This window comes from Astatotilapia calliptera, chromosome 23 (genome assembly GCF_900246225.1).
Source record: "Astatotilapia calliptera chromosome 23, fAstCal1.2, whole genome shotgun sequence".
Lineage (NCBI taxonomy): Eukaryota > Metazoa > Chordata > Actinopteri > Cichliformes > Cichlidae > Astatotilapia > Astatotilapia calliptera.
This window is the reverse complement of record NC_039323.1, coordinates 41,071,729-41,095,189: the sequence shown is the minus strand read 5'-3', so window position 1 is coordinate 41,095,189 and position 23,461 is coordinate 41,071,729. Positions and strand designations below refer to the sequence as shown.

At 41.1% G+C, this 23,461-nt stretch overlaps 2 protein-coding genes across 9 annotated transcripts in view; both read right to left on the bottom strand.

Annotated features, from left to right (window-relative positions):
* The window catches only part of dmd (dystrophin), a 287,948-nt gene extending 280,737 nt beyond the window's left edge, over positions 1 to 7,211 (bottom strand). For 7 of the 8 annotated variants that reach the window (XM_026159166.1, XM_026159171.1, XM_026159168.1 and 4 more), the window contains exon 1: positions 6,934 to 7,211. In XM_026159166.1, coding sequence (XP_026014951.1) covers positions 6,934 to 7,015 — 82 coding nt within the window. In that variant the 5' untranslated portion in view covers positions 7,016 to 7,211. The remainder of the gene's footprint in view (positions 1 to 6,933) is intronic. The other variant, XM_026159167.1, reaches the window with a different exon arrangement.
* A 4,570-nt stretch (positions 7,212 to 11,781) lies between these two features.
* LOC113016380 (transmembrane protein 47-like) overlaps positions 11,782 to 23,461 on the bottom strand; it is a 33,196-nt gene continuing 21,516 nt past the window's right edge. The window contains exon 4 of the mRNA XM_026159180.1: positions 11,782 to 11,877. The gene's annotated coding sequence lies outside the window, so the exon portion shown is untranslated. The remainder of the gene's footprint in view (positions 11,878 to 23,461) is intronic.

Genomic DNA, 23,461 nt, shown 5'->3' with positions numbered 1-23,461 from the left:
AGTGGTCAGAAACTTGTAAATAACTCATGAAAGAATAAAGTTACGTTGAAACCAAGCACACCATTGTTTTTCTTGTGACATTACCAATAAGTTTGATGTGTCACATGACCCTCTTCCTATTGGAAAAACAAAAGTTGTATGCAAGATGGCCGACTTCTAAATGGCCACCATGGTCACCGCCCATCTTGAGGAGTTTGCCCCTCACATATACTAATGTGCCACAAACAGGACTTTAATATCACCAACCATTCCCATGTTATTACGGTGCATCCATATAAATGGCCCACCCTGTAGATGAACTGACAATGAAATACTTCTTAGTTGATAAAATTGAAAGTAAGGTTTGTATCCATAGCGACTCTAGACATTGTAATGCAATGCCTGATCAAGTGAGGATCTTGTTTATCACCACATATTTTCAAGCATTGAAATATTTGCATTGTTGCAGCAACTTTCCAAACAAGAATTCAGTATGATGAAAACATACCTTATTTAAGGTCTCACGCATATCTTCTGCCATCTGACACACATACACACACTCACAAAAGAAATATTCTGAGAACCCACAGCAAAAGTGTAACCCTTTTGGAAAGATGTTTCCCTCTGCTTCAGTGAGTTGTCTGTCAGAAAAATTTTTCACCCACTTGTCAACATCCTTGGTGTGAGTCTGGTATCCATCTGCTGGCTGCTGAGCACACACCCTGTAGTTATTTCTGATGCAGTTCAGTTACATTTTGACCAGTTAGACTAAGTTCCTCATCAGGTTCACCTCCATCCTTACAGCTCGCATTATCACTCCTGAAGGTTTGTTGGTTCTTTGTTCTTTGACTTTGAGCTTGGATTTATTGAAGCTTGTGTTGCATGCTTCTTCATCCTCACTGGGATGACACTTTTCTCTGGTCTTGCTTCCTGAGATTTCAGTAATTATTTGACCAGATTTGTTACTTCATCTAGGATTAATTCATTCTTTAGACACTGAATCAGCTGTAGCACCTTCACTATCCCCCGCCACAAAAATATTTTTCCTTTCCATTTCTTTCCATCACATTCACCCCACCTCACTCATTAGTGGCAGCACCCGTGATACCGCTTGTCATTTTGGCCAGTGGTCACTTGCAGTTTAAACACAAAGGCATGAGGCTGAAATAAACTTCATACATTTACTTGTGGTCAGCGACATAACCGCCAACACTGAGGCTTCGAACCTCGCTTCAGACTCGATAGGCTATTTATTGTGACGCAGTGGACCGGAGCTTGCTTTAGTTGACATCACTGATTACGTCTGAACGACTTCACTGCTGTTTTAAAGAAAACAATAAGTAATGCACTTCCCTGCCATGGCCTGTATGCACGCTCACCATGCAAGCCTCTGTTGCTGAATGGAAAAATGTATCGAGCAGGGACGAACTGGGAAAAATAATTGGCCCTGGCAATTTTGGGCCAGACGGCCTATCATGATTTTATTGCATATACTTTTCTTTTCTTTGTCTGTCTTAGTTTTTCAGCTCCACACTTCCACACTAAACTCTGTTCTACATGTTGCACGAGTGCACAGTGAAGGTAGGGGAGAGGAGGGTTTCGTTAAGGATTTGATTGGGCAATACAGTATTGGTAATGAAAATGAACAAATGGACTGCTGTCACTGCTTGAAGGGTTGCTGTGCACCAGCCCTACAAATTGACCCATTGGCTCAAATTAGTGTTGGCCCACCAGATTACCAGTCAGGCTTTGGTACCAATAAGATAACTGGTATAAAAAAAAATCTGCTTCCATTTGAAGCTCAGGTGGTAGCGCAGGTCCCCTACTAACTGGAAGGTTCGTGGTTCAAACCCAGTTTACTCCAGTCTGCATGCCATATATGCTTGGGCAAGATACTCATCCCATGTTGCCATTTATTGACCAAAATTTTTACAAAATTAGACTGACCCATCTGGACACAATTTGATTACCAGTCCAGCACTAGTTTGTGGTGAACTTCAGCCACAAAGAAAAATAATGTCAATCTCCTTTTAACCTGACTGATCAGCGTGAGCCCTACCAACAGCTGTCAGCACTACTTCTATCTGAATGGTATACAACCTCATTTGGAAAAAAGTATCCTCCTACTAACCCAGAAAGGGTTTTTTGTATGAGCAAATGTGCGTGTCTGTAAAGAACTGAGCAGGAAGTGAGTTCTGCTGGGATCCTAGACTACCAGACTCATTACAGCATCCCTACAGACTCACAAACATGCAATCAGTTGCTCCACTCCACCAAACCCAAATCCTCCTTCTGCTCTGTAGAGCCCCACAAACTACATGCGACTCATACAATTAACCCTTCACCAAACCCCAACTGGTTGTGTGTGCATGAGTTAATATCCATCACTCCCCTACTTACTTACCACCAGAGATGGGCAGTAATGCGTTACGTTAATCGTTAATTACTGTTACTTTCCCTTAAACAGGTTGCGTTACTTCATTACTAAACTGTGATTTTGTTTGTGAGAGTGTCTCATGACAATGACGTACGAGCGTGCGATGTCCGTGGCAGCAACAGACGTGTGCAGATCAACAATGGATAATATATAGAGTGCAGGAGAGAGTACGACCATGCAGCGTTTAAAGCATGGAAGTACTCACATTACTTTGAGTTTGACTCTGTAAAAAGTGACAAAAACATCAGCGTGGGGAGAAAGCTTCTTTCTGCTGTGGCACCGGGCAAACCTCCACCAGCCCCACTCCTGCTAAACAGGTGAAAATAGATTAAGGAGCGACAGGACTCAGTGCCGCTGAATCTTTGATTTATTTTTTGCTGTGTTTTACTTGCATCTATTTGAAAGAGCGAGTGTAAACACAAAATTTTTTTTTATTTTATATGCAGAAAATAGGTTTAAATGTAAAACTAATTCATTCAAGTCAGAGACTGTTGCATATAATTTCATTTTGCTTGATGCAATGTGCATGAAGTTAAAAGATTAAATTAAAAAAACACGTTTTAAAAAGAGACTTTTTCATTTGATTCACTTTTAGACGGTGGCAGCTGTCTTTGCTGCCATCTTCTGTCCATAAATGTTATTACCTGAACCTGACTCAATTTTTCAGTCAGGGAAACGTACAGCTCACTAGGGTGACTCAAACTCACAGACTGATCTTTTCTTTTAATCTCACTAAGCTAACTCAGACGTATACTGAGTCATCAGCAACACAACCTAATGTTGACTTGGGGAAAAAAGTAGATACCCAGCAAAAAAGTAGGTGTTATACTCATTTTTTTCTGTAGCAAAAACACTTATGAGGATCGACCCAGAAGGATGCTGGCTTCGAGGCAGACCGAAGAAATGGTGGATGGACAAAATCAACAAAGACATTAAGACCGTCAACGCATCACTTGGCCACCTCCTAGGTGAGGTGTTCCAGGCATGTCACACTGGAAGTAGGTCCCGGGGCAGACTGGTGAGATTATACCTATTGGCTCGGCAGGAATGCCTCGGTGTTCCCCTGAATAAGCTGGAGGAGGTGGCTGGGGGCTGTTGTGGGAGTTGCAGCACCCCCATTGCAAAAGACAGACATCACAGAACCATATCCTCTTGAGAACCGAGGAAAACAAGTATCTTTAAGTTTTGCTTCTTTTGTGATTTGCGTGTCTACTGCAGAGGACATAAACAGGCTGGGTCACAGGATGATATGCAATAAATACATAAATACATAGATGGTATTAAAACCATTAAAACACTAACACTATTGTTGTGTTTCTCAGAAAAATTATAAATAAAGTGAAAAGCAAAAAATATGTTTTTCCCCCTGAAAAGCATCATGGTTAAATAACACTGAAGGTTAGACGCCAGTGGAAGCCAATGCATATCTGTCCTTCATTAAATGTGTGTGTTTTTATCATGTTATGAGTGTGCTCTTTTTATAGCCCAACAGAAGAGCAGCAGATTAAGGAGCTTCATATCCTTCACACACACACACACACACACACACACACACACACACACACACACACACACACACACACACACACACACACACACACACACACACACACGCACTAAGCATCCAAGTATCATTGTCCAGCTTGGATTGAAAACACAGTTATGCACAACCATATTGCAAAACAGACTCATAAACCTTACTTTGATAAATGTCCTCACAGACATTTTGGACATGAGTGAGCATTTCCAGTTCATTGCATGTCTTGACTGTTCTCTTAAGTTATCTTGTAGTTGTAAGACAGGCATTCATTTTATGGTTTTCATACCTCTGTGGGTCTGACAAATGCGCCCTGTGAGGTTTAATAATTGTTGCATCTATATTAAAATATTATGTGTAAGCTGGTATATTTTTCTTAGCTGTGCAGATGGTCTTTTTTATATCAATTGTTCAACATTTTGTGATGTTAAACAACCATAAAATAAAAACAGAACAGAGTGGGAAAATTATATCGAATTGCTGTTTTCTGGATATATTCACAATATTTTTATAGAATATTTAGGAAAGACAACAACTGGAAATTTCTAATTGTTTTCCATTCAGTGTGTTTTGGGTCTTTTTTAGACGCCTGGATACAAGCATTTATAGCTCGGTATGTTAAATATCTGCAGAGATGCCCAGAGCATGGAGACAGACTGTTGGATTTGGCCTCTGACAGACAGCCGTAGTCATACACTGAAAAATAGATTGGGTGGTAAAATATAACACAGGGAGACAGCGGAAGGTGGCACACAAGAACAAGACAGAGAAAGAGAATCTGCTGATGGGGAGCAGAGAAGAAGATGTAAACTAAGTGGAAGGAAGAGAGAGGGCGTGGGAAAGCAAGTAAAAAAGAAAAATTGAAGGTTGGAAAAAGAGGAGTAAAAGAAAGTGAAAATAGAGAGAGAGAGAGAAGGTATGGCACTCTCCCAAACTAGGCTATCTGACACTGTGCAGCAGCGTCCATCAGGCCAGCTGGATGCTATTTCCAGCTTGAGATGACCTATCAGCTGTACCATGGGGGAGTCAATGAGAGAGAGACATAGAAACAAGAGAAAGTCAGTGTATGTCAGAGGGAGTGGGGCTTTATTAATTTATTAAAGCTTTATTTAAGAAGTCCCAAAAGAAAAAAAAATATTTACACAAACAGACAGGCTAAAGGAAAGTCAGTGCCCAAGGAAGCAAAAGAATGGAACTAGCTCGTGACTCACCACTCCATGGACCATGCCAGGCCACTCCCCTTTTACAAGATCATTAACTGGAAATAGAATCACCACAGCCTCCAACGCAACGCAAGCAACACCGTGTCTGGGTCACAGTTCACATACAAAACAACCTCCCCCAGAGCATTTTAGCCATGTGCCACCAGGAATTATTTAATGAATGAAATGATATTAACAATACACGCAGCATTACATACAATGACTGGGTGTTTGACAATCCCAGACTTGATACATATGATTTCATTAATTGCTCATTTGCTCAATTAAAGTGCACTATATCAGTTCCACCACATGTACATCCATGAATGTGTTTTAGAAAACAGATCTATTTATTTATGAAAATTCCTAGAATATTTTATTATAATTGCAAGTCACTTGCAATCATGAAATGAGGTAACATAACTGACCCTATGGCACACCGATGAAAGTATTGGAATATATATATATATATATAGAGAGAGGATACATGCGTATTCGGTGATCTTGTAACATATAGGCTCAACCTTGGATGATAAAATGGCAGAATGTCACGTAATGTAAGAAACTACCTCAGAGGAGTACTTCAAGTCCAGAGTCATCGGTTGTTTTTATTATCAATACAAACAATTCAAACACTTACTGTCTTTAAGAATTATCTGATTGCTTAGTTCTTATGTACAATACTTACAAAAAGGGTCAACATGATCTGTAATGTGATACCAAAAATTTAAATAATTAGAAAAATTTCAGGAGGTTGAATTATTTCTGTGACAGTCGACGGATTTTGTTTTGTGTTTTTTGGATATTGTTATATTATAGAGACTTTTGTTTTCGGTTTTGTTAGTTTTTTTGTTTTTGAGTTATTTCTAGTATATCTAGTTTTTAGTTATACAGTAGTTATATTTCAGTAGTGCTAATAATGTTAAATTACCTCATTAGGGCCCGAGCACTGACAGTGCAAAGGCCCTGTTGTATCTGTTCCATTTCTTTTGATGGAACAGATGCAACAATTTCGTTTTTGAGGGCTTCAACATTTTCAAAAACTCGTGAAATTTTGCACACGTGTCAGATCCAGTGAAAGTATTTTTTATGTATTTTATTGTTTTTGTACACGGACATTTCAAAATGACTCCCAGTGAAGCACACACCGCTTTCATTTTGTAATGACTCTCACTAATAAGCACATGTGTGGCTAAAGATCCTGATTGTTCCAGCCCTGAGATTTGCAGTACAAGAGCACCATAGCAAGGACAAATCTGGCTTTTGTCTAACCTGTGACGCTGTGACTAAATGACTTCACTCTGACATACAACAACAAGACAAGGGTCGCAAACATGAGCTGTTTTTAGATTTGATAAAGGCTACAACAGGCCTCACCCTCCTCTTTAGGAAGCAAACAGACTTATTGGAAAGGTAGTTATTATTTTCAGAAACAAAAATATTTGGAACATTTTTGCTGACGGGAATTATAAAGACTATAAATTGCCAATGATGTCTAAACAGCAATAAACGACTTCAAATATATTTTTAATCTAGCAAGTGTTTACAGAAAAAGTGGATTCGAACATAGACATGGACGGATTTTCACATGGAACCATAGTAATGCGCTCAGCTCCTCTCAAACTGTGTATCAGTTATATACAGGAAACTGCGTTCCTTTACACACACACACACACACACACACACACACACACACACACACACACACACACACACACACACACACACACACACACACACACACACACACACAGGGAGGGGATGTTGTGGTTTCCTACCAGATCGACACTTGATGATTTCTCCAAAGTCGTCTTCCGCCGGCTCATCACAATAGTCCTCAGGGCGCACACCCTCCGCCATCGACAAAACGCACCGGTTTTAATGCTAATTAATGGGGAGAAGTAAAGAAACGGACAGATTAAAATCCACCAGGGGGCAGCGCGAAATGACAAATTTCAGAGCAAACTGTCAAAGGTAGAGCGCACGATGTAGAACTGTGGTGAAGCAGTGGACAAAGTCAAGAGGAGCACTGATCAGTCTGTCACAGGGGCACAGAAGGAGAGGAGCAGGTGTTCTAGAGGAGGCTGGGTCTTAGCGCATTCCCACCTCTAAATAGCAGGGTGTTGGGGGAATAGCTCATCGTGGGCCCCTGTCCCGTTTGACAGACGCCAAGCGTAAAACTCGACACCCAACGAATCTATCGGCGGATTCGTTGGGTGTCGAGTTTCCGCACAGAGTTGATGGTGAAGTGTGAAAAATATCAAAGTGAGTCACCCATGGACTCATCTTTCACCTGCAGGTGGTCAGATCTCATGCTTCCAGCGATATTACAGTTTTTTCTGAATGCTTAAACCCTAACTGTGATTCCTGTAGCACAATCTCTAAAACTATTCAGACTTATAGCAAAACCACTCACTGAGTTTGCAAAACTAAAAGCACAAAAACTGCTTTGCACTCAGTTTGCAATTTTGTAACACACACTTTGCAAAACTGTAGGCACAATTCACTGCACAACACTCAATTACCAAATTTCCAACACACTCCTAGCAAAAGTATACACATGTATGGCTATCATTAACACTAATTTGCCAACTGTCTGGCACACTTTCACATGTGAAAACTTTTTTAGATAATTCGTTCACTTTGCAATCAGCCTAAGCACTATAATACAGGTAAGCTGTGTGTGCGGAGTACAATGGAGGGAGCAGGAAGAGTGAGAAGTAGAGGAGGCCGAGGAAGAGGACGTGGAGGTGAAGAAGTAGGATGAAGAGGACGACAAGGACAAGGAGGAGCAAGAGGAAGACGAGGAGGGGGGAGAGGAAGCATGTTCACTGCAGACCAAGAAACCCATATAGTCATTATGGCGATTGCAAATAATCCTATACTTGGAAATAAACACTTGTGTTTGTTTTGATGTGTTTGAATAAACACCAGTACTTGAAGTTTGGATCCCTCTATGCTTATGGATCTATGACAGAAGTATGAGCTCACACTGACATAGCCTACCTTGTGCACAGGGAAGGCAAAAGCCAGATGTGTTTTGTATTCATACCATCAGTGTGCAGTTGGCGCATTGTGTGCTTAGTAGATGATGGCTTGTGTGTACTGTTTGATACGGAAACACCATTTTTACGAAGGTGTGAAGAGTTAATCTAGCTGTGTTTGCTTTTGCAAGAGAACTAAAATGTTTGGATAATTGGGTGACAGGTTTTCTTATTTGTGTGAAGAGTTTTGCAAAATTAGCCAATAGTTACAAAAAATGTGCTTAAGCAATCAGAAAAAACTGTAACAAAAATTATTAAAGCATTAGGATGAGTTCACTTTGATGTTCACAGATTTAGGTCATGGGCGTCATATGTGAAATTAATCGTAAAACCTTATCCTAAAATATCATTAAAGGTAAAAATGATGTGTATCCTTGACATCTGTAAGTTACAGTTGTTTACAGACGCTAGGACACATTTCTCAATACTTAGGTCACTTTTGCAAACCTCCTCACACAGTGAGCACAACAGAAGTCTTTGTGGGCTAAACTGAGGACCAGCTATCATTGGTTTGGCACAAAATGCATTCAATGACTACATCTCTCAAATTTCATGAATTATCTTCTCACTCAGACACAACAACTGCCAAAAACCTTTGTACGTACAGGACATTTTGCATGTGCTTACATACTGTTTTCAAAACTGTTAAACTTATGGCCAAAACAATAACACAATGCAAAAACTAAAAAGACAGCAAACTGCAACAGCAATATTTTATTGAAACATATTTTAAATCTAAAAATGCAGTTTAACCAGCCACAGCTGATTCTCATTGTAGATGAACATCTACACAGGTGTTACTCCTTCAATTTTTCAACTCCTTCAATTCTGGCAGCCAGAAGATTCTTTCCTAGGTGTGTTGCCCTAGATGACATAAGATGTGATGTGGATGAGAACCTGTGGCCAAATGGAGAAGACCGAGTAGATTAGCATTACTATTGTATGTGTATCAGTGGATGGTGTGTATACAAATTCTTGTATTTTGGGATTACTTAGTGCAAAAACAATAAAAATACATAAACAAATATTAATGAATTCTGCATGATGTCTGATTCATTCCAGTAACATATATTGAAATTATAAACAGAGATGTGTCCTTGTTTTACACAAGAAAACACTGTGTAACATGTTGTTAGTGTTTTTTAGGTCATTGTTTTGTGGGTGACAAAGTGTGTTTGTCGGCTGTCAACCTTTGCTAGTGTTCTGGAAGAATGAGTTTATTTGAGACCTGAATGAAGTGTTTTGGTAGTTGTAGTGCATTTTGAATGTGAAATGAACTGCTTTGCCAAGCTGACGGTCAGTTAGGAGAATTGTGTGAAGAGTTTTGCAAAAGTGACCTAAGTATTGAGAAATGTGTCCTAGCGTCTGTAAAAAACTGTAAACTTGAGAAATGGAGAGTTGAGATAAGAGTTAACTGTTGCTTCATTTCTCCTCTTTTCTCTTCCTCAGTTTCTTCTCTTTCTTGCTCATATCCATTTTCCTTGTTACCATATGTTTAGCCTGTATTGTTCAGGCTGTGTTTTTTTCCTTGTGTTTTGCTGTTTTTGTTTAATCATGATTTATCATTGGTTCTTCTGTTGAACTTGTTTTTTGTTAACCTGCTCAAACTGCTTGCAGAATGCTTTGTTGCAGTTTTCCTCATCGCCTTAAAGTTGCTAGGTTACTAGTTTTAACCCTGTAAAACTTGAAATAAAACTATTAAATAATTGCAAGACAATTAGAATTTTTTGAGTGTCAAGGCTCGCTATGTGGCAAACAAGAACTGGACCCAAAGCATAGGACTCAAAGACAAGCTATGAAATTCAAAAACAGCTTTAACTGCTGAAAACCTACAAAATAGCATAATATAAGGCAGGAGCAAATCTACATACAGGCATACAGGACAACAAGGTAACAGAAAACAGGTGGGAGGGGAAGTAGAATTAAACACAGTGTAAGGGTTTTCCTGTCTTATTTTGATAGTCTGTTGTCACTAGTGCTCTGAGACCAGGACTAATCTAAACTTAACAGTCTACAAGTTTTTATTTGTATCATAGCTATATCTGGCAATTGTGTGCAATATATTGCTTAAAATGTATTCTGCAATTTATTCAGGTTTTCTGAGGGGAAAAAATCCCCTTGAAAACATAAGGCACGCAAAAAACTCTTTCAAAATGTTTCCACTTGATATGTGTTTTGTTTGGATACATTTTCAATGTGAGCTATTATGGATTGATTTTTACTATACTTTACTGTACTGATTTTACAATACTACCTGGGAACCTAGGAGCTATGTTTACATTCTGTGTTGCATGGGGACATGTTTAATTGTTGCGCTTCGTTTTCCACCAAGAATCACCTCTGGGTGGTCTTGGGCCGATTTGTGCCATTTTTCATTGTTCATTTACACGCCATTTGCACTGTGTTGAATGGAATATAGCGAAAGTCTGCAAAAAAAAGTTCGGTCACATTTACTGTTAAAATTTCAGTATGACTTCCGGAAATTAGCTTCAGTGGCTAAGCTACAGACAAACTTACACTATCGGTCCTAGTGGTCGATTTGTGCCCCATTGAAACCCATTATAAACGCTATTTTTCACGGCAAAAAAATTACGGTCAAATCGGTTTCCGTTTCCGTTTGCAGTACTGGCCTTAGAGTTGTAATTTTTTTATTTGTCCACCGGGTGGCGCCCTTGCTCCACATTTGACCCCGGGCTGGAAAACAGCGGGCTGCTTAAACAGACCTGCGGGAAACGAAGCCTCATTTCCGGCGTGCAGCAGCGGCTTCGCCCGCTGATCGGGCGGGACCATTTTCGGCCCCTAGGACCGTTTGAGGGTGCTTTTTTTTTAATCAACAGGAAATGACGTATTTGTTGTGACGTGGTACCGGACGTGTGTGTTGGAAAAAGGGGTCCGACGCAACATGCCCCGGTCATCGTCGGGAGTTAACCCGGGAGGATGCACTGATTTCGGCCTAGAGGAGGAGCATTTGCCGCCTGGAGACCATTTTCTGGTCCTGAAAAAAAAAAAAAAAGGCGATCGAAATGAAGGTTGGTACCAATCTTTAGTCCATCTAAAGGCCTAATTATAATAACAATCAAATATTACTTCAAATGTTTGTTTTTTTTAATATTTCGTTTTGTTTTGGGGGGCTAAAAAAAACGGTGCGCTCATGTAATTAAACTGCGATTAAAAGGGTTAAAACCCCCGAAATATAATTAAAACTTTACATGGATAGTTCAGGGAGAAGTAGTTTTAAAAGATTGGCTAATTTAAAGTGGAATAAAATATTAATATATAAATTTTTTATAGCACTTTTTTGGGCGTGGTCGATTTGTGGCTCTAGGTCCGATAGTGTATGCATTTTTCTAGGACCCCCCAGAGGTTAAGAGTGAGAGAAGTCACAGTCCTGTGCTGAGCTACACAGTTCAGCACTACACTCGCAATAGCTGAGGACGTAGAGCAAGTCATCTATTATTCAGAGGTTTGGTGGTTTGATCCCTGGTTGTGCCAGTCTGCGTGCCCAATATCCTTGGGAAGGAGCTTTCACTCTTCACCTTCTCTGTCTGAGGTATGCAAGGTTCTTGTGACCAGTCCGTACGATAAGGTGCATGGACACCTCCAGCCAATGTCTTCATTCCTCCAGTGCCATCCTGACAGCCAGTACTTCCCGGTCACCGATGTCATAGTTGCGTTCCACTGGAGAGAGATGGCCAGAGAAAAAGACACAAGGGTGCATTTTACTTTCCTTGGATTGTGAGAGAATGGCTTCGACCCCAGAATCTGAAGCATTTACTTCCTGAATGTACTCATTCAAGGTGTTCTGGGCAGCATTGTTACACACACACACTAACAAATGCTGGGTTAAAAATAACCCAATTTGTAATCCAGTGCTGGGTCAAATTTGGACCGAGCTAACCCTGGGTTGTTTCAGCTTAACAGGGTTGGGTTGTTGGTTTGACCCAGCACACTGGGTTAGGATAATTATGAAAAAAATGGGTTACATTGACCAATGTTTAACGCTGAGGTCACCAAAAATTGGGTTGAAACTCATAACCCACCACAAGGGTTATATTACCATTAACATTTGGGTTAAGATTTTATTTACTGGGCGCTGGTTTAGCTCAGTTGGATGAGCAGGTGACCATATGCTGCATAGCTGAGAGTGGTTGACCTGGGTTCAAGTATGACCTGTGGCCTTTTGCCGCATGTCTCCCCCTCTCACTTTCCAGTCAGTCTTCACTGTATCTGCCTAATAAGAATCACTATTAAGGCTGAGAGAAGTCATAGTCCTGTCCTGAGCTGCACAGATCAGAGCACCAGCTCCAGGCTCAGCAGCGTCAGTAACAGAGGGGCTAGACTCAGGCAATTGTCATTGGGAGACAAAGTGCTTGTATTGTTCCCTTCTTCCAGCTCAAAGTTGCTTGCCAAGCGGCAAGGACCCTTTGTGGTCACGCGGTGAGTTGGGGACGTTGACTATGAGGTCGCACGGTCTGACAACAGATTTTCAATTCAATTCAATTTTATTTATATAGCGCCAAATCACAACAAAAGTCGCCTCAAGGCGCTTTCTATTGTACAGTAGATACAGAGAGAAGCCCAACAATCATATGAGCAAGCACTTTGGCGACAGTGGGAAGGAAAAACTCCCTTTTAACAGGAAGAAACCTCTGGCAGAACCAGGCTCAGGGAGGGGCGGGGCCATCTGCTGCGACCGGTTGGGGTGAGAGAAGGAAAACAGGATAAAGACCTGCTGTGGAAGAGAGACAGAGGCTAATAACAGAGAGAGGTCTGTTAATACATAGTGAGCGAGAAAGGTGACTGGAAAGGAAAAACCCAATGCATCATGGGAATCCCCCGGCAGCCTACGTCTATTGCAGCATAACTAAGGGAGGATTCAGGGTCACCTGGTCCAGCCCTAACTATATGCTTTAGCAAAAAGGAAAGTTTGAAGCCTAATCTTGAAAGTAGAGATAGTGTCTGTCTCCTGAATCCAAACTGGAAGCTGGTTCCACAGAAGAGGGGCCTGAAAACTGAAGGCTCTGCCTCCCATTCTACTTTTAAATACTCTAGGAACAACAAGTAGGCCTGCAGTGAGAGTGAAGTGCTCTAATAGGGTGATATGGTACAGGAGAAATCTGCTCTCTCTTTCTAGTCCCTGTCAGGACTCTTGCTGCAGCATTTTGGATTAGCTGAAGGCTTTTCAGTGAGTTTTTAGGACATCCTGATAATAATGAATTACAGTCGTCCAGCCTGGAAGTAATAAATGCATGAACTAGTTTTTCAGCGTCACTCTGAGACAGGATATTTCTAACTTTAGAGATGTTGCGCAAATGGAAGAAAGCAGTCTTACATATTTGTTTAATATGTGCGTTGAAGGACATGTCCTGGTCAAAAATGACTCCAAGGTTCCTCACAGCGTTACTGGAGGCCAAGGTAATGCCATCCAGAGTAAGAATCTGATTAGATACCATATTTCTAAGATTTTCAGGGCCGAGTACAATAACCTCAGTTTTATCTGAATTAAGAAGCAGAAAGTTAGCGGCCATCCAGGTCTTTATGTCTTTAAGACATTCCTGCAGTTTAACTCATTGGTGTGTGTTATCTGGCTTCATGGACAGATAGAGCTGGGTGTCATCAGCATAGCAGTGTAAATGTATGCTATGTCTTCTAATGATGCTGCCTAAGGGAAGCATGTATAATGTAAACAGAATTGGTCCTAGCACTGAACCCTGTGGAACTCCATGATTAACCTCAGTGTGTGAAGAGGACTCTCCATTTACATGCACAAACTGGAGCCTGTTAGATACAAACCACTGCAGTGCAGTACCTGTAATACCTACAGCATGTTCTAACGACGGATTTATCATCTCAACCGCCTAGTCAGGACCCTTACTAGATACCGGGTGGGAATCAAATTTGCGACCCCCCACTCCTGAGGTGTGGAGTCTTACCATTACACTATCCAGCTGCTGGGAGTGAGAGAAGAGTCGCACAGCGCCTGGTGTAGCCCCATTGTTCTTGTGGTGAAGAAAGATTGGTCTATATGGTTCTGTGTCGACTATCACAAGGTGAATGAAGTGTCACGCTTTGATGCTTATCCCATGCTCCGGGTCGAGGAGTTGATGTTGTTGTTGTCAGTCACGTGTAATTTTGAACAATATTTGGATGAGGCCCTGAGAGATCGCTTTGTTAGTGAGCTGCGTTCTGATGCTGTGCAGCGCAAGCTACTATTGGAAATGAAGAGTGTGCTGGAAGCAGATGGTAAGGCCACATTGCCACTCAGTCTTTGATTGGCAAACTTCCTTATCATGTATCGCAGTATACCGCACACTCTGACGGGTCGTACACCAGCAGAGTTGTTCCTGAAACGTCGGGGTTATAGACTGTGTTGTTCCAGAGATACCACCAAGTCCACCTGGGATTTCAACATCACACCCCTTACCTGCTGAACCACCTAAACAGACAACTGATGAAAAAAATATATACATAGCGTAAAATCTAAGTTCTAAAACAAACTCCAGTCACATTCATTCGGGTAGATAGCAGCAGTCCTTTCACAGAAGGGGATGGAAAAATTAGATAGTGTGTGTATCTGGGGAGTGTATTGTGTGTGTGTGTGTGTGTGTGTGTGTGTGTGTGTGTGTGTGTGTGTGTGTGTGTGTGTGTGTGTGTGTGTGTGTGTGTGGGGATAGGGGCAACACAGTCTGCTTGTTGATCTTAGAGTGTAGCTATGTGAGTGGCTGTGTGGGTGGGGAGGGGGCACAGACCATTTATCAGTCTCACGGCTTGTGCAAAGAACCCTCCAGCATCCTGGTGGTTCTGCAACTGATGCTCCTGTACTTCTTGCCAGACGGCAGGAGTGAGAACAGGCCATGAGAGGGGTGGTTGGAGTCTCTGATGATGGAGATAGCTCTGCGTGTGCAGCGCTGGTTGTAGATCTCCTCCAGTGGTGAGAGAGGGGCACCAACAATCCTCCTGGAAGTCTTGACAATCCTATTAAGTTGATGCTTCTCGTAGGACTTGCAGCTGCTAAACCAAGCTGTAAAACTTTGTGTCAGGATGTTTTCAATGGTGCCCCTGTAGAAAGTTGTGAGATGAAGTGTGGAGAGTCCTGCTTTCCTGAGTCTCCTGAGGGAGACGCTTTTGTACCTCTATCTAGCAGTTTGGAGCTATGATCTACCTGCTGCTTATCTTTAAGGATTTGAATGTAACATATAAAACACTTTACCTTTAAAGTATCTGATATACAATGGAAATGGAAGCAATCAGAGATTTAATGATGAAGACTGGGGGTCTGTAGTTCACGTTTTACAGTCCTGAATGACTCCTTGGACATTAATATAATTCACTGAAGCAGAGTTTACAATGCAATTTGCATTCAGCCTCCAGTGTTACTGTTTAATTTTTTTACAATGTCTTTCTCGTTTCGTTTGGCTCTCGGCGAAGGCGGTCGCACTTTTCTCCTCTCCTCCTTCTCCTTACCTTATCTTCCCTGCTTAGCCTCTTGTGTCCTTGTCTTGTCTCGTGTGTAGTTCACTTCCCTGGAACACTCTCTCACAGTCTGTGTCTAAAAACCTAAAGAGAATTATGGATTTGATCAACTGGTCTCTGAATGCTTTTGACACCCTTTTCTCAATGAGAAGTCTGGGCTCGAGAAGTCTGGGCTCGGGAGAGCCCGAGTGCCCTGGAGGGACTTTCCCTGCCGGATACACGATGGACGGGTGGCAGACATGGAGGGTCGTCGATCTGGGACTGTCGATCGAGAACACTGAAGATATCGACCTATTCGGAACCATGATAACAGGGTTCTTGCTGATCGGAGCTGGCTTGGCCCTGGCTTATCGGAGAATTAAGAAAGCGGAACCGGCTGTTCAAACCCCCACAAGGCTGCCCGCTGGGATTGGAACGATGGGACGAGGTGCGGCTTCTCAGAAAGGGCTCACTGAATGCAGCAGGTTAAGAGCTTGGAGGCGCTAACGGCTGCAGTGAAGGCTCAGAATAACACCTCTGAGCGTATATTGGATTACATCAGGGAAGAGTCCACTCGGAACAACACCTCTGGGCGGAAGCTGGATTACATCGCGGATCAGTTGGCTGCGGTGGTGAGGTCTCAGAATCTGCTATGTGAGCAAAAGTGTGAAAAGACCACGGAATTGAAGGTAAATAACATCATGGAGAAACTCGCAGCTATCCAACGGGAGATTGAGAGACCAGTGTCGGAGTGTTAAAAACAGCTTGAAATTCTCATGAGTTGTTTGTAAAAGAAAAACCACCATTATAATGCGGCTACCCCTTCGGTGCCAGCTGTGGGCTCAAGGCCGGAGCTGAACAACAACTCCCTGATAACGACTGTGTTGAGTCTGTTCCTTCCCATTCCATGCAAGGCCACCTGGATCGGCTGGAGGACTGTTTACTTAGCCTGATAGGGCGAAGGACACTGTCTCAGCTGAACTATGGACACACACACACATACACTTACACTGATAAGCACTCACACATCCCCCCTCCCCTTTCAATGCCTTCGATGCTTGTTGCCTCCTGGGAACATGAGGCGGGTCTGGGCCCACGCTGGAGAGTCGGCGCAGTGGCAGGATGGCTGCTGTGTTGCCTGGGATTACTCCTCATCCCCTACCCAACCTTGTTGCTGGTCACGTGCTCCATAATGTTGTACTGTGGACATTTATGTGCTTTCTGTGCAGAGGAGTTTTTTTGTTTCCTGTTATCATGCTGTCCTCTATAGCCCAGCATGAGCAGAGGTCTCATTTTTCCTCTTGTACTTTCCCATTGTAGTGTATATTTCAGTGTTTTTTTCTATAATGCAACGTTCTCTGACTTGTATCCCCATGTGATGTCTGTATTGTGTGTGTATGGTCGGGGGGCGGGTTCATTCCACTGCAGGGCAACCTGCCACTGCATGTGGCGAATAAAATTTGAACTTGACCTTGAATAAGGTTTACCTGCTGGAGGTTTGATGGATCAGGTGGACGATGCAGTCAAAGAAAGGACTGAATATGCACAGCCATCTTCTTATTTGCAAGAATCCTAGTTTGATATTTTCTTTCATTCATATTTTTGAAAAAAATATCGAACAGTACTATGATAGAATGGAGACCTGGGATGGTTGTACCTTGCCTTTCACTCCCAGGACAGAGCCCAGCTCCACTGAGGCCCTAGGTAGATACGTGGTTATAAAATGAAAGGACTAATGTTGAATATGAATATTACACGAAAATCGAATTCTAATACAAATTCCTACACATTTGTTGGATCCAGCAAGAGTAACAGGGATTACATACATTTCAGATTACATATGTCTGAAATGCTAATCCTAACCCTAGCTGTCATGGTCATGGTCATGTCATGGTCCGCGGCCCGGCGTCCGGCCAACCCCCACACCTGCATCCCATCCCAGGCGATCACCAGGTGGACTATTTAATCCTGCCCTACCTGCTCCTCCACGCCAGTCCGTAGTCGTCTCTCAGCGATCACAACTCGGCGTTTTTGAGCCACCTGCCTGTCCACCTGCCCGCCTGAGATTTGGATCACGATCAGCCCCGCCGCCTCGACCCCTTTTGGAGCCCCCCCCCCCTCTGGTTCACTCAGCCCGGCTATCACCGTAAGACGCATACTCCACCTTCCCTCGTATGCTGCCATTTTTCTGCACCCCAGTAATCTGTTTCTCCTTTTTTTTTGCAGCCTCCCACAGCCCCGCTCTTGGAGTTCCCTGCGCGACTCACCTCCCCGGTCCTTCGGTTTTTTCTGGTTCCACACGTTGTTTTTTCCGGCTACCCTCACGGGACACTTTTAGTTATAATAAAATTTGGTTTCTTTATTCTCCCCTACCCTGGTGTGTGTGTTCTGCTTCTGGGTCCAGCTTGCGCACGGAACTTCGGTTCATGACACTAGCACAGCAAACAACAATGCCCTGGACTGTCAGTGTCATTACATGCTGTGAATATGAGTCGCCTTGATCACATTTTCAAGTATAAAAGAAAAGAAAAGGAAAACACACAGAGAGAAAAAGGTATAACAGTGTGAGGTCATTTTCTTCCTAACTGACAAGAAAAATACTTTTCATGACTTAGACCATTAATGCATGTTAGACTGTCAGTGTTCTTGTTTTAGTATGCTTCTGTACTGTTAGGCTCACCATCTCTATTTCAGTATAATCAATATGCAAAAAAAAAAAAAAAAACCCTAAAAGTTATACATGAATTTGACTAACGGCATTATTAATAGCATGTTTTTTTTCCCAATTTTCTAAAAAAAATGATGACTTTGCAAATAAGTGCAACTCTCATTTTGTCACATTTCTAATATGGAATGTGACAAAATGAAAATGAAAGTAACAGAAACGTTCTAAATAATAAAGTATTTATTATTTTAGTTCTATAAAATTATTAATGCAAATTCTAGTATCAGTCTATAAATAGCCAAACATAGTAGTCACATGTGCCAAAAGATGTCATTATTATACCAATTAGTAATGTTAATACCACAATATTAGCTGCAGGGGGCAGTATAGCCACAGGTTATGGAGTATTATATTAATGTCTAATGTAAAGTAGGCCACTGAGTATTGGAAAGATATTCTTTGAAGATAACTCCCTTAGGGCTGAGAAAACAACAAAGAAGCTTTGAAATGATGATAATGCAATAATAGTAATAGTAATAAATGGTGGATGAATGAGAGAAATAAATCATCTACTGGGCTGTTGGCTTTTAGACAAATCTTTCCAAGAAAACCCAGACTGAGTTGAAAGCTCTCTGATTATGGCCAGTGTTACTTACTGTGATGATGTAAGTTAATGTAAGTTATCATGGCATGCTGCTCCATCACAGGCTGCCAGCTCTCCTGGATGTATACGGCACAAATGTGGTGACAAAGAGATCTTTTCAGTGCTGGAGGCAGCCAAAAGATCTCTTATTTGCACTTGTCCCACATCTGCTTATTGTTTCGAATGTACATTGTAGGACATAAAGAAGTTCTATTTGTTATTTCTTGGAGATAAAGTAACTAATTATTGTGAACTTGTGAGTCCACAAGCTTATTATTTTGGTTAAAATCATTCACAAGTAACAAGAATATTGTGTTATGGCTCAATATGTCACGGTCATGGGTCACGGACCCAGTGTTTTGTGTTGTTTATTATTAACAGTCTTTTATTTTCGCTTTCTGTGTTCAACGTTTGCTGCCGTGTCCCCTTGTGTCTGTGTTATGCTTCCTGTTTTACTTTGAAAGTCCGTGTCCTATGTTAATGTTTTCAGTTTTGCTTCCCCTTGGTCTCATCATGCTGTACTCTCCTCCTGTGTCTCATTCCCTTGTTATCCCTCTGTGGATTTAAGCCTTGTGTCTTCTGTTTGTTGCTGGTTCGTCTGTATCATCCATGACATTTCCCCTGTCTTTAGTCTTCAGTTTCTTTTTACTTGTTTCTAGTTTCCTCCCTGTTTAGGTTTTGTTAGTTTAGTCTTTGTATTCCTGCATCTGTGTTTATGGTTTTGGGCTGCGTCAATAAAAGGCACGTTTTCAGTTTAAGTCCTCGTCAGTGCCGTTTGGGTCCTATCTCTCTTCACTCCACACATCTGCCCAAGCAGCCGTGGCACAAAATGAGTGGAGCTAAGGAATTAAACGTCTTGGGAAAAGGTTTAGTGTATGCTGCTGACATTAACACCAACTGGTACGCTGCTCTGTGAGGTCTTCGTTTGTTTTATATTTGCAGATGGATTTTTCCTGCTGCAAACTATGCCTGTAGCAGCAGCAATAATGAACTACTTTGCTTCAAACAACAAGTCCTTTGTCACTGTGTTTGTTTGTTTTCTTAAGATAGAAACTGTTGTTTTGACTACGCAAAGTCTGTCCTTACGGTGCCAACTGAAACAACTCCTAATTAGCAGGAGAAGTGTTTATTAAGAAGTCTGGCTGTGAGATCCAAATGGTCAAAAAAGACTGGCAACACATATAAACTCTAATGTGTTCAGTGAGATAATGATAAGTCAACTTCCTGGAGCAACTTATGTTCTGTGGATTTAATTATTATAAAACTTTAAGAATATACTGTGATGTTTTTTTAACACCAGGGTCAAAACTTAGAGTGAGATAACACGATGTATGTTCCCAGCAAAGATGCCCATGTGGGTCTACAGTGAGTCGCTGTAGGTGCACTGTGGGAAGGGCAAATCTACACTTAACCAATACAGGCCCCAAGTTAAGCAACATTCTCGTCTACACTCCATATCAGTTGGTGCCAGTGATGCACTATGGGACATATATGGGGCCCAGTACCGACCCACAGCAAGCAGCTCACTGTGGGCTAATGTGGGTCTAGGTCAGTGCCCCCACACAAACCCCAAACAGCCACCTTTGTTAGACAATCTTTTGTTTGTTTGTTTGTTTTTTACAGGACATCTGAGAACAAATACAGTAAAACATCACAGTACAGCTTTTCTTTTAATATATATATTAAATATTATTATAATATATTATATAATATACAATATTACTCAACAAATAAGGTCAATTAAACTTCTTCTGAATAGTACATGTCTAGTTTCAGGTTGTGTTGCTGTACAGTCCAGCAGGAAAGTCCACAGCAATGGAAACAAATCTTTTTCAGTTAAGAGCTATTCTGGTATAAAGAAATTTTAAATGCAACCTATCCTGTGATGTCTTGGCTTTTCACTTTGAATTTGACTGGGCATGTTTAACTAAAATGAATACTTTTTTTTGCTGACCTCACATTTGATTATCTGATAAAGCAATAATGTGAAAGAGAATAACTTTCTTTGAACTTTGGACTCACTGGTAAAACATATAAACTTTAATGTGTTCATAAAAAGCCCAAACCTGTTTACTCCTTTGGTTGCACAGCAAAGGCATCCACTAGCTTCACCATAAGTAAAGTTTCTGAGTTGAATAAAACCGACATAAGAAAAGAGATGGTGAGACACAGAGTGAGTCGTTCTGTTCGTTTAATGTGACAACATACAAAGAGATAAATGCCAAGAACTGAAATTTCTACAGTGGCATGTAAAATTAAGCTAATACACGTGCACACACACTCTGTCTCTATGTCAGACACACTTACTTCTTTCTCTGTCATTCACACATTTGGTATACATCCTAAATCCCTATGCACATCAATAGCCAGTGTTTTTTCACCAGTCTTCTGGAAGATGGAAAAAAAAAACAAACAAGCGCTCTCTGTTTACAAGTCTCTACTTTTCATCAGCAAGTTGATCATGAAACAAATGCTAATAGCTACAATCAGACCAGGCTAAAACAGACAAGGACAGTGTTTTGTTGTATGTTTACCAAGCTTAAAAGGTTCTCGACTAAAGACAATTACACAAATATTGTTATTTATCCAGAACTGTAAAGATGTGCCTCATCGAATGGTCGCCAACACATTTGCATTGCCCCTGAAGCTCAAACACATATCTGCTTCAGCCTACCATGTACTCGCTTTCTGTAAATTTGCAAATGTTGCACTGCAACTTTGAATCTCAGCAGCTCACCGTTTAACAGGGTTGAGCTCCCAAAGAGCAGTAAGCTTTTGATCTGGATTTATCTGTCGAGGCACTCATCCTCGTTACTGAGTGTGTATGGCAGGTCGGCAAAACATAAGAATATGAGACAAGGGCTACTTCCTCCTCACAAGCATTTATAAGAAAACACATAAGAATTAATATTTAAATTTTATGTTGAAGGTGTTCAATTTATATTTTAGTCCTTTCATTAAGTTATTCCTGTGTGTTTTAACCCAGGTCTGTTACAGTGGTGGTGCCTGAGGCCCCTCTACACCACAAACACAATCACTAAGGAGTGACTATACAAAATTAAATACAGTAGCGGTTATACCGAAATATCATACGATGATAATCTCTATTACTGCACCTTACCATTGGGTCAGGTCTCCTGTCTATCACTGGCAAAATGGAGGAACAAGTCATCAAGTCACACATTTCTGTATTTATGACCACTGATTTGAACCCGTCGCTGAAAACGGGAATGCTGAGACGTCTTTCAAACTGAAAAAGTTGAAGGTCAGTTCAAATGTTAGCAGTACCATGCCTTGTGTTATAAAATAGAGTTAGCTGCCAGCAGCAGGACATTTATCTCACAAATTGAGAAAAAAAAAGATAAATAATCATCTCCTCTCTTCTGAATTATTAATAAATCTCAAAATCCCATGAGCCTGGGATTTCTTGGAATTTACAAAATAATTATCTTGTAAATTTAGAGAAGGACAATACAATTGATCAAGTGAATGCATTACATCCTGTATCATAGATTTAAAGAATATTAGGCAGATGTTTTTTTCATGTAAAACTCTTATAGCTATACATAGCTTTAAGGGTTTTCAATAATGAATTCAATATCAAAGTCATAGGTGAACACCTTAGGAAACATTTTTAGCCTTTTTCCACGTGGTTCCTCGTGGATGTTTAGCTCCATCTTTGGGCCCATACCGTGTTGTATCTGTATGTACCTACAGCCAGCAGCTGTCCTCATGAACAAATATGATCTTCTCATGTGACCAAACAATCACTTAGATGCTGCTTTACAAGCTTTAAATTTAAACTTGCAGGTGTTTTTTACGTTTAGCCAGAACCACCTTTACTTCCATTCATCTCCTGGCAAAAAATCAATTCCCCCAAATATCCGAGAATTCCTACAACTACATTAGCTCTGTATTTTGAACCTTTCTACAGTACAATACCGAAACCAATGTTTTATTTCTGTACATCAAAAGTAAAAGTGACAATTAAACAGAAAGGAAGTGAATGAATTGTCTGGACTGTAATCTAAAGCAGGACCTTCTTTTCCAAGTTTGATGATTTTAAAGTGAAGAAGCTTCTCAAATATTCAAGTACAGAACAAACAGTTTTCCTCATCAAGAGCAAAATAAATATTTCTGTCCACTGTAAATATCACTGTAAAATAAATGGACTTCTTGCAGCAGCTTGAATCAAGAGGTGACTTCACAGCTCAACCTTTATTTTAAGGTGCCGAGGGACTCAGCCTGGTTCCTATTTTTAGGCAATAGTTACCTGACAGCTCCACTGCAAATATGTGACAATGGGGAATAGAGAAAATACCAGACAACCCTTGCGCCTCCTCCCTGTGCTTACAGCATCCAGACTCAAAAATGGAGGTTGCAGGGTTGGCAAAATAATTCAGTACAGAGGGGGAGAGGAAAACTAAACATTATTGCACAAGAGTATCGTCCAATCTAGAGTTCAAAATTAACATAGAGGGTAAAATATTTGGTCATCAGTT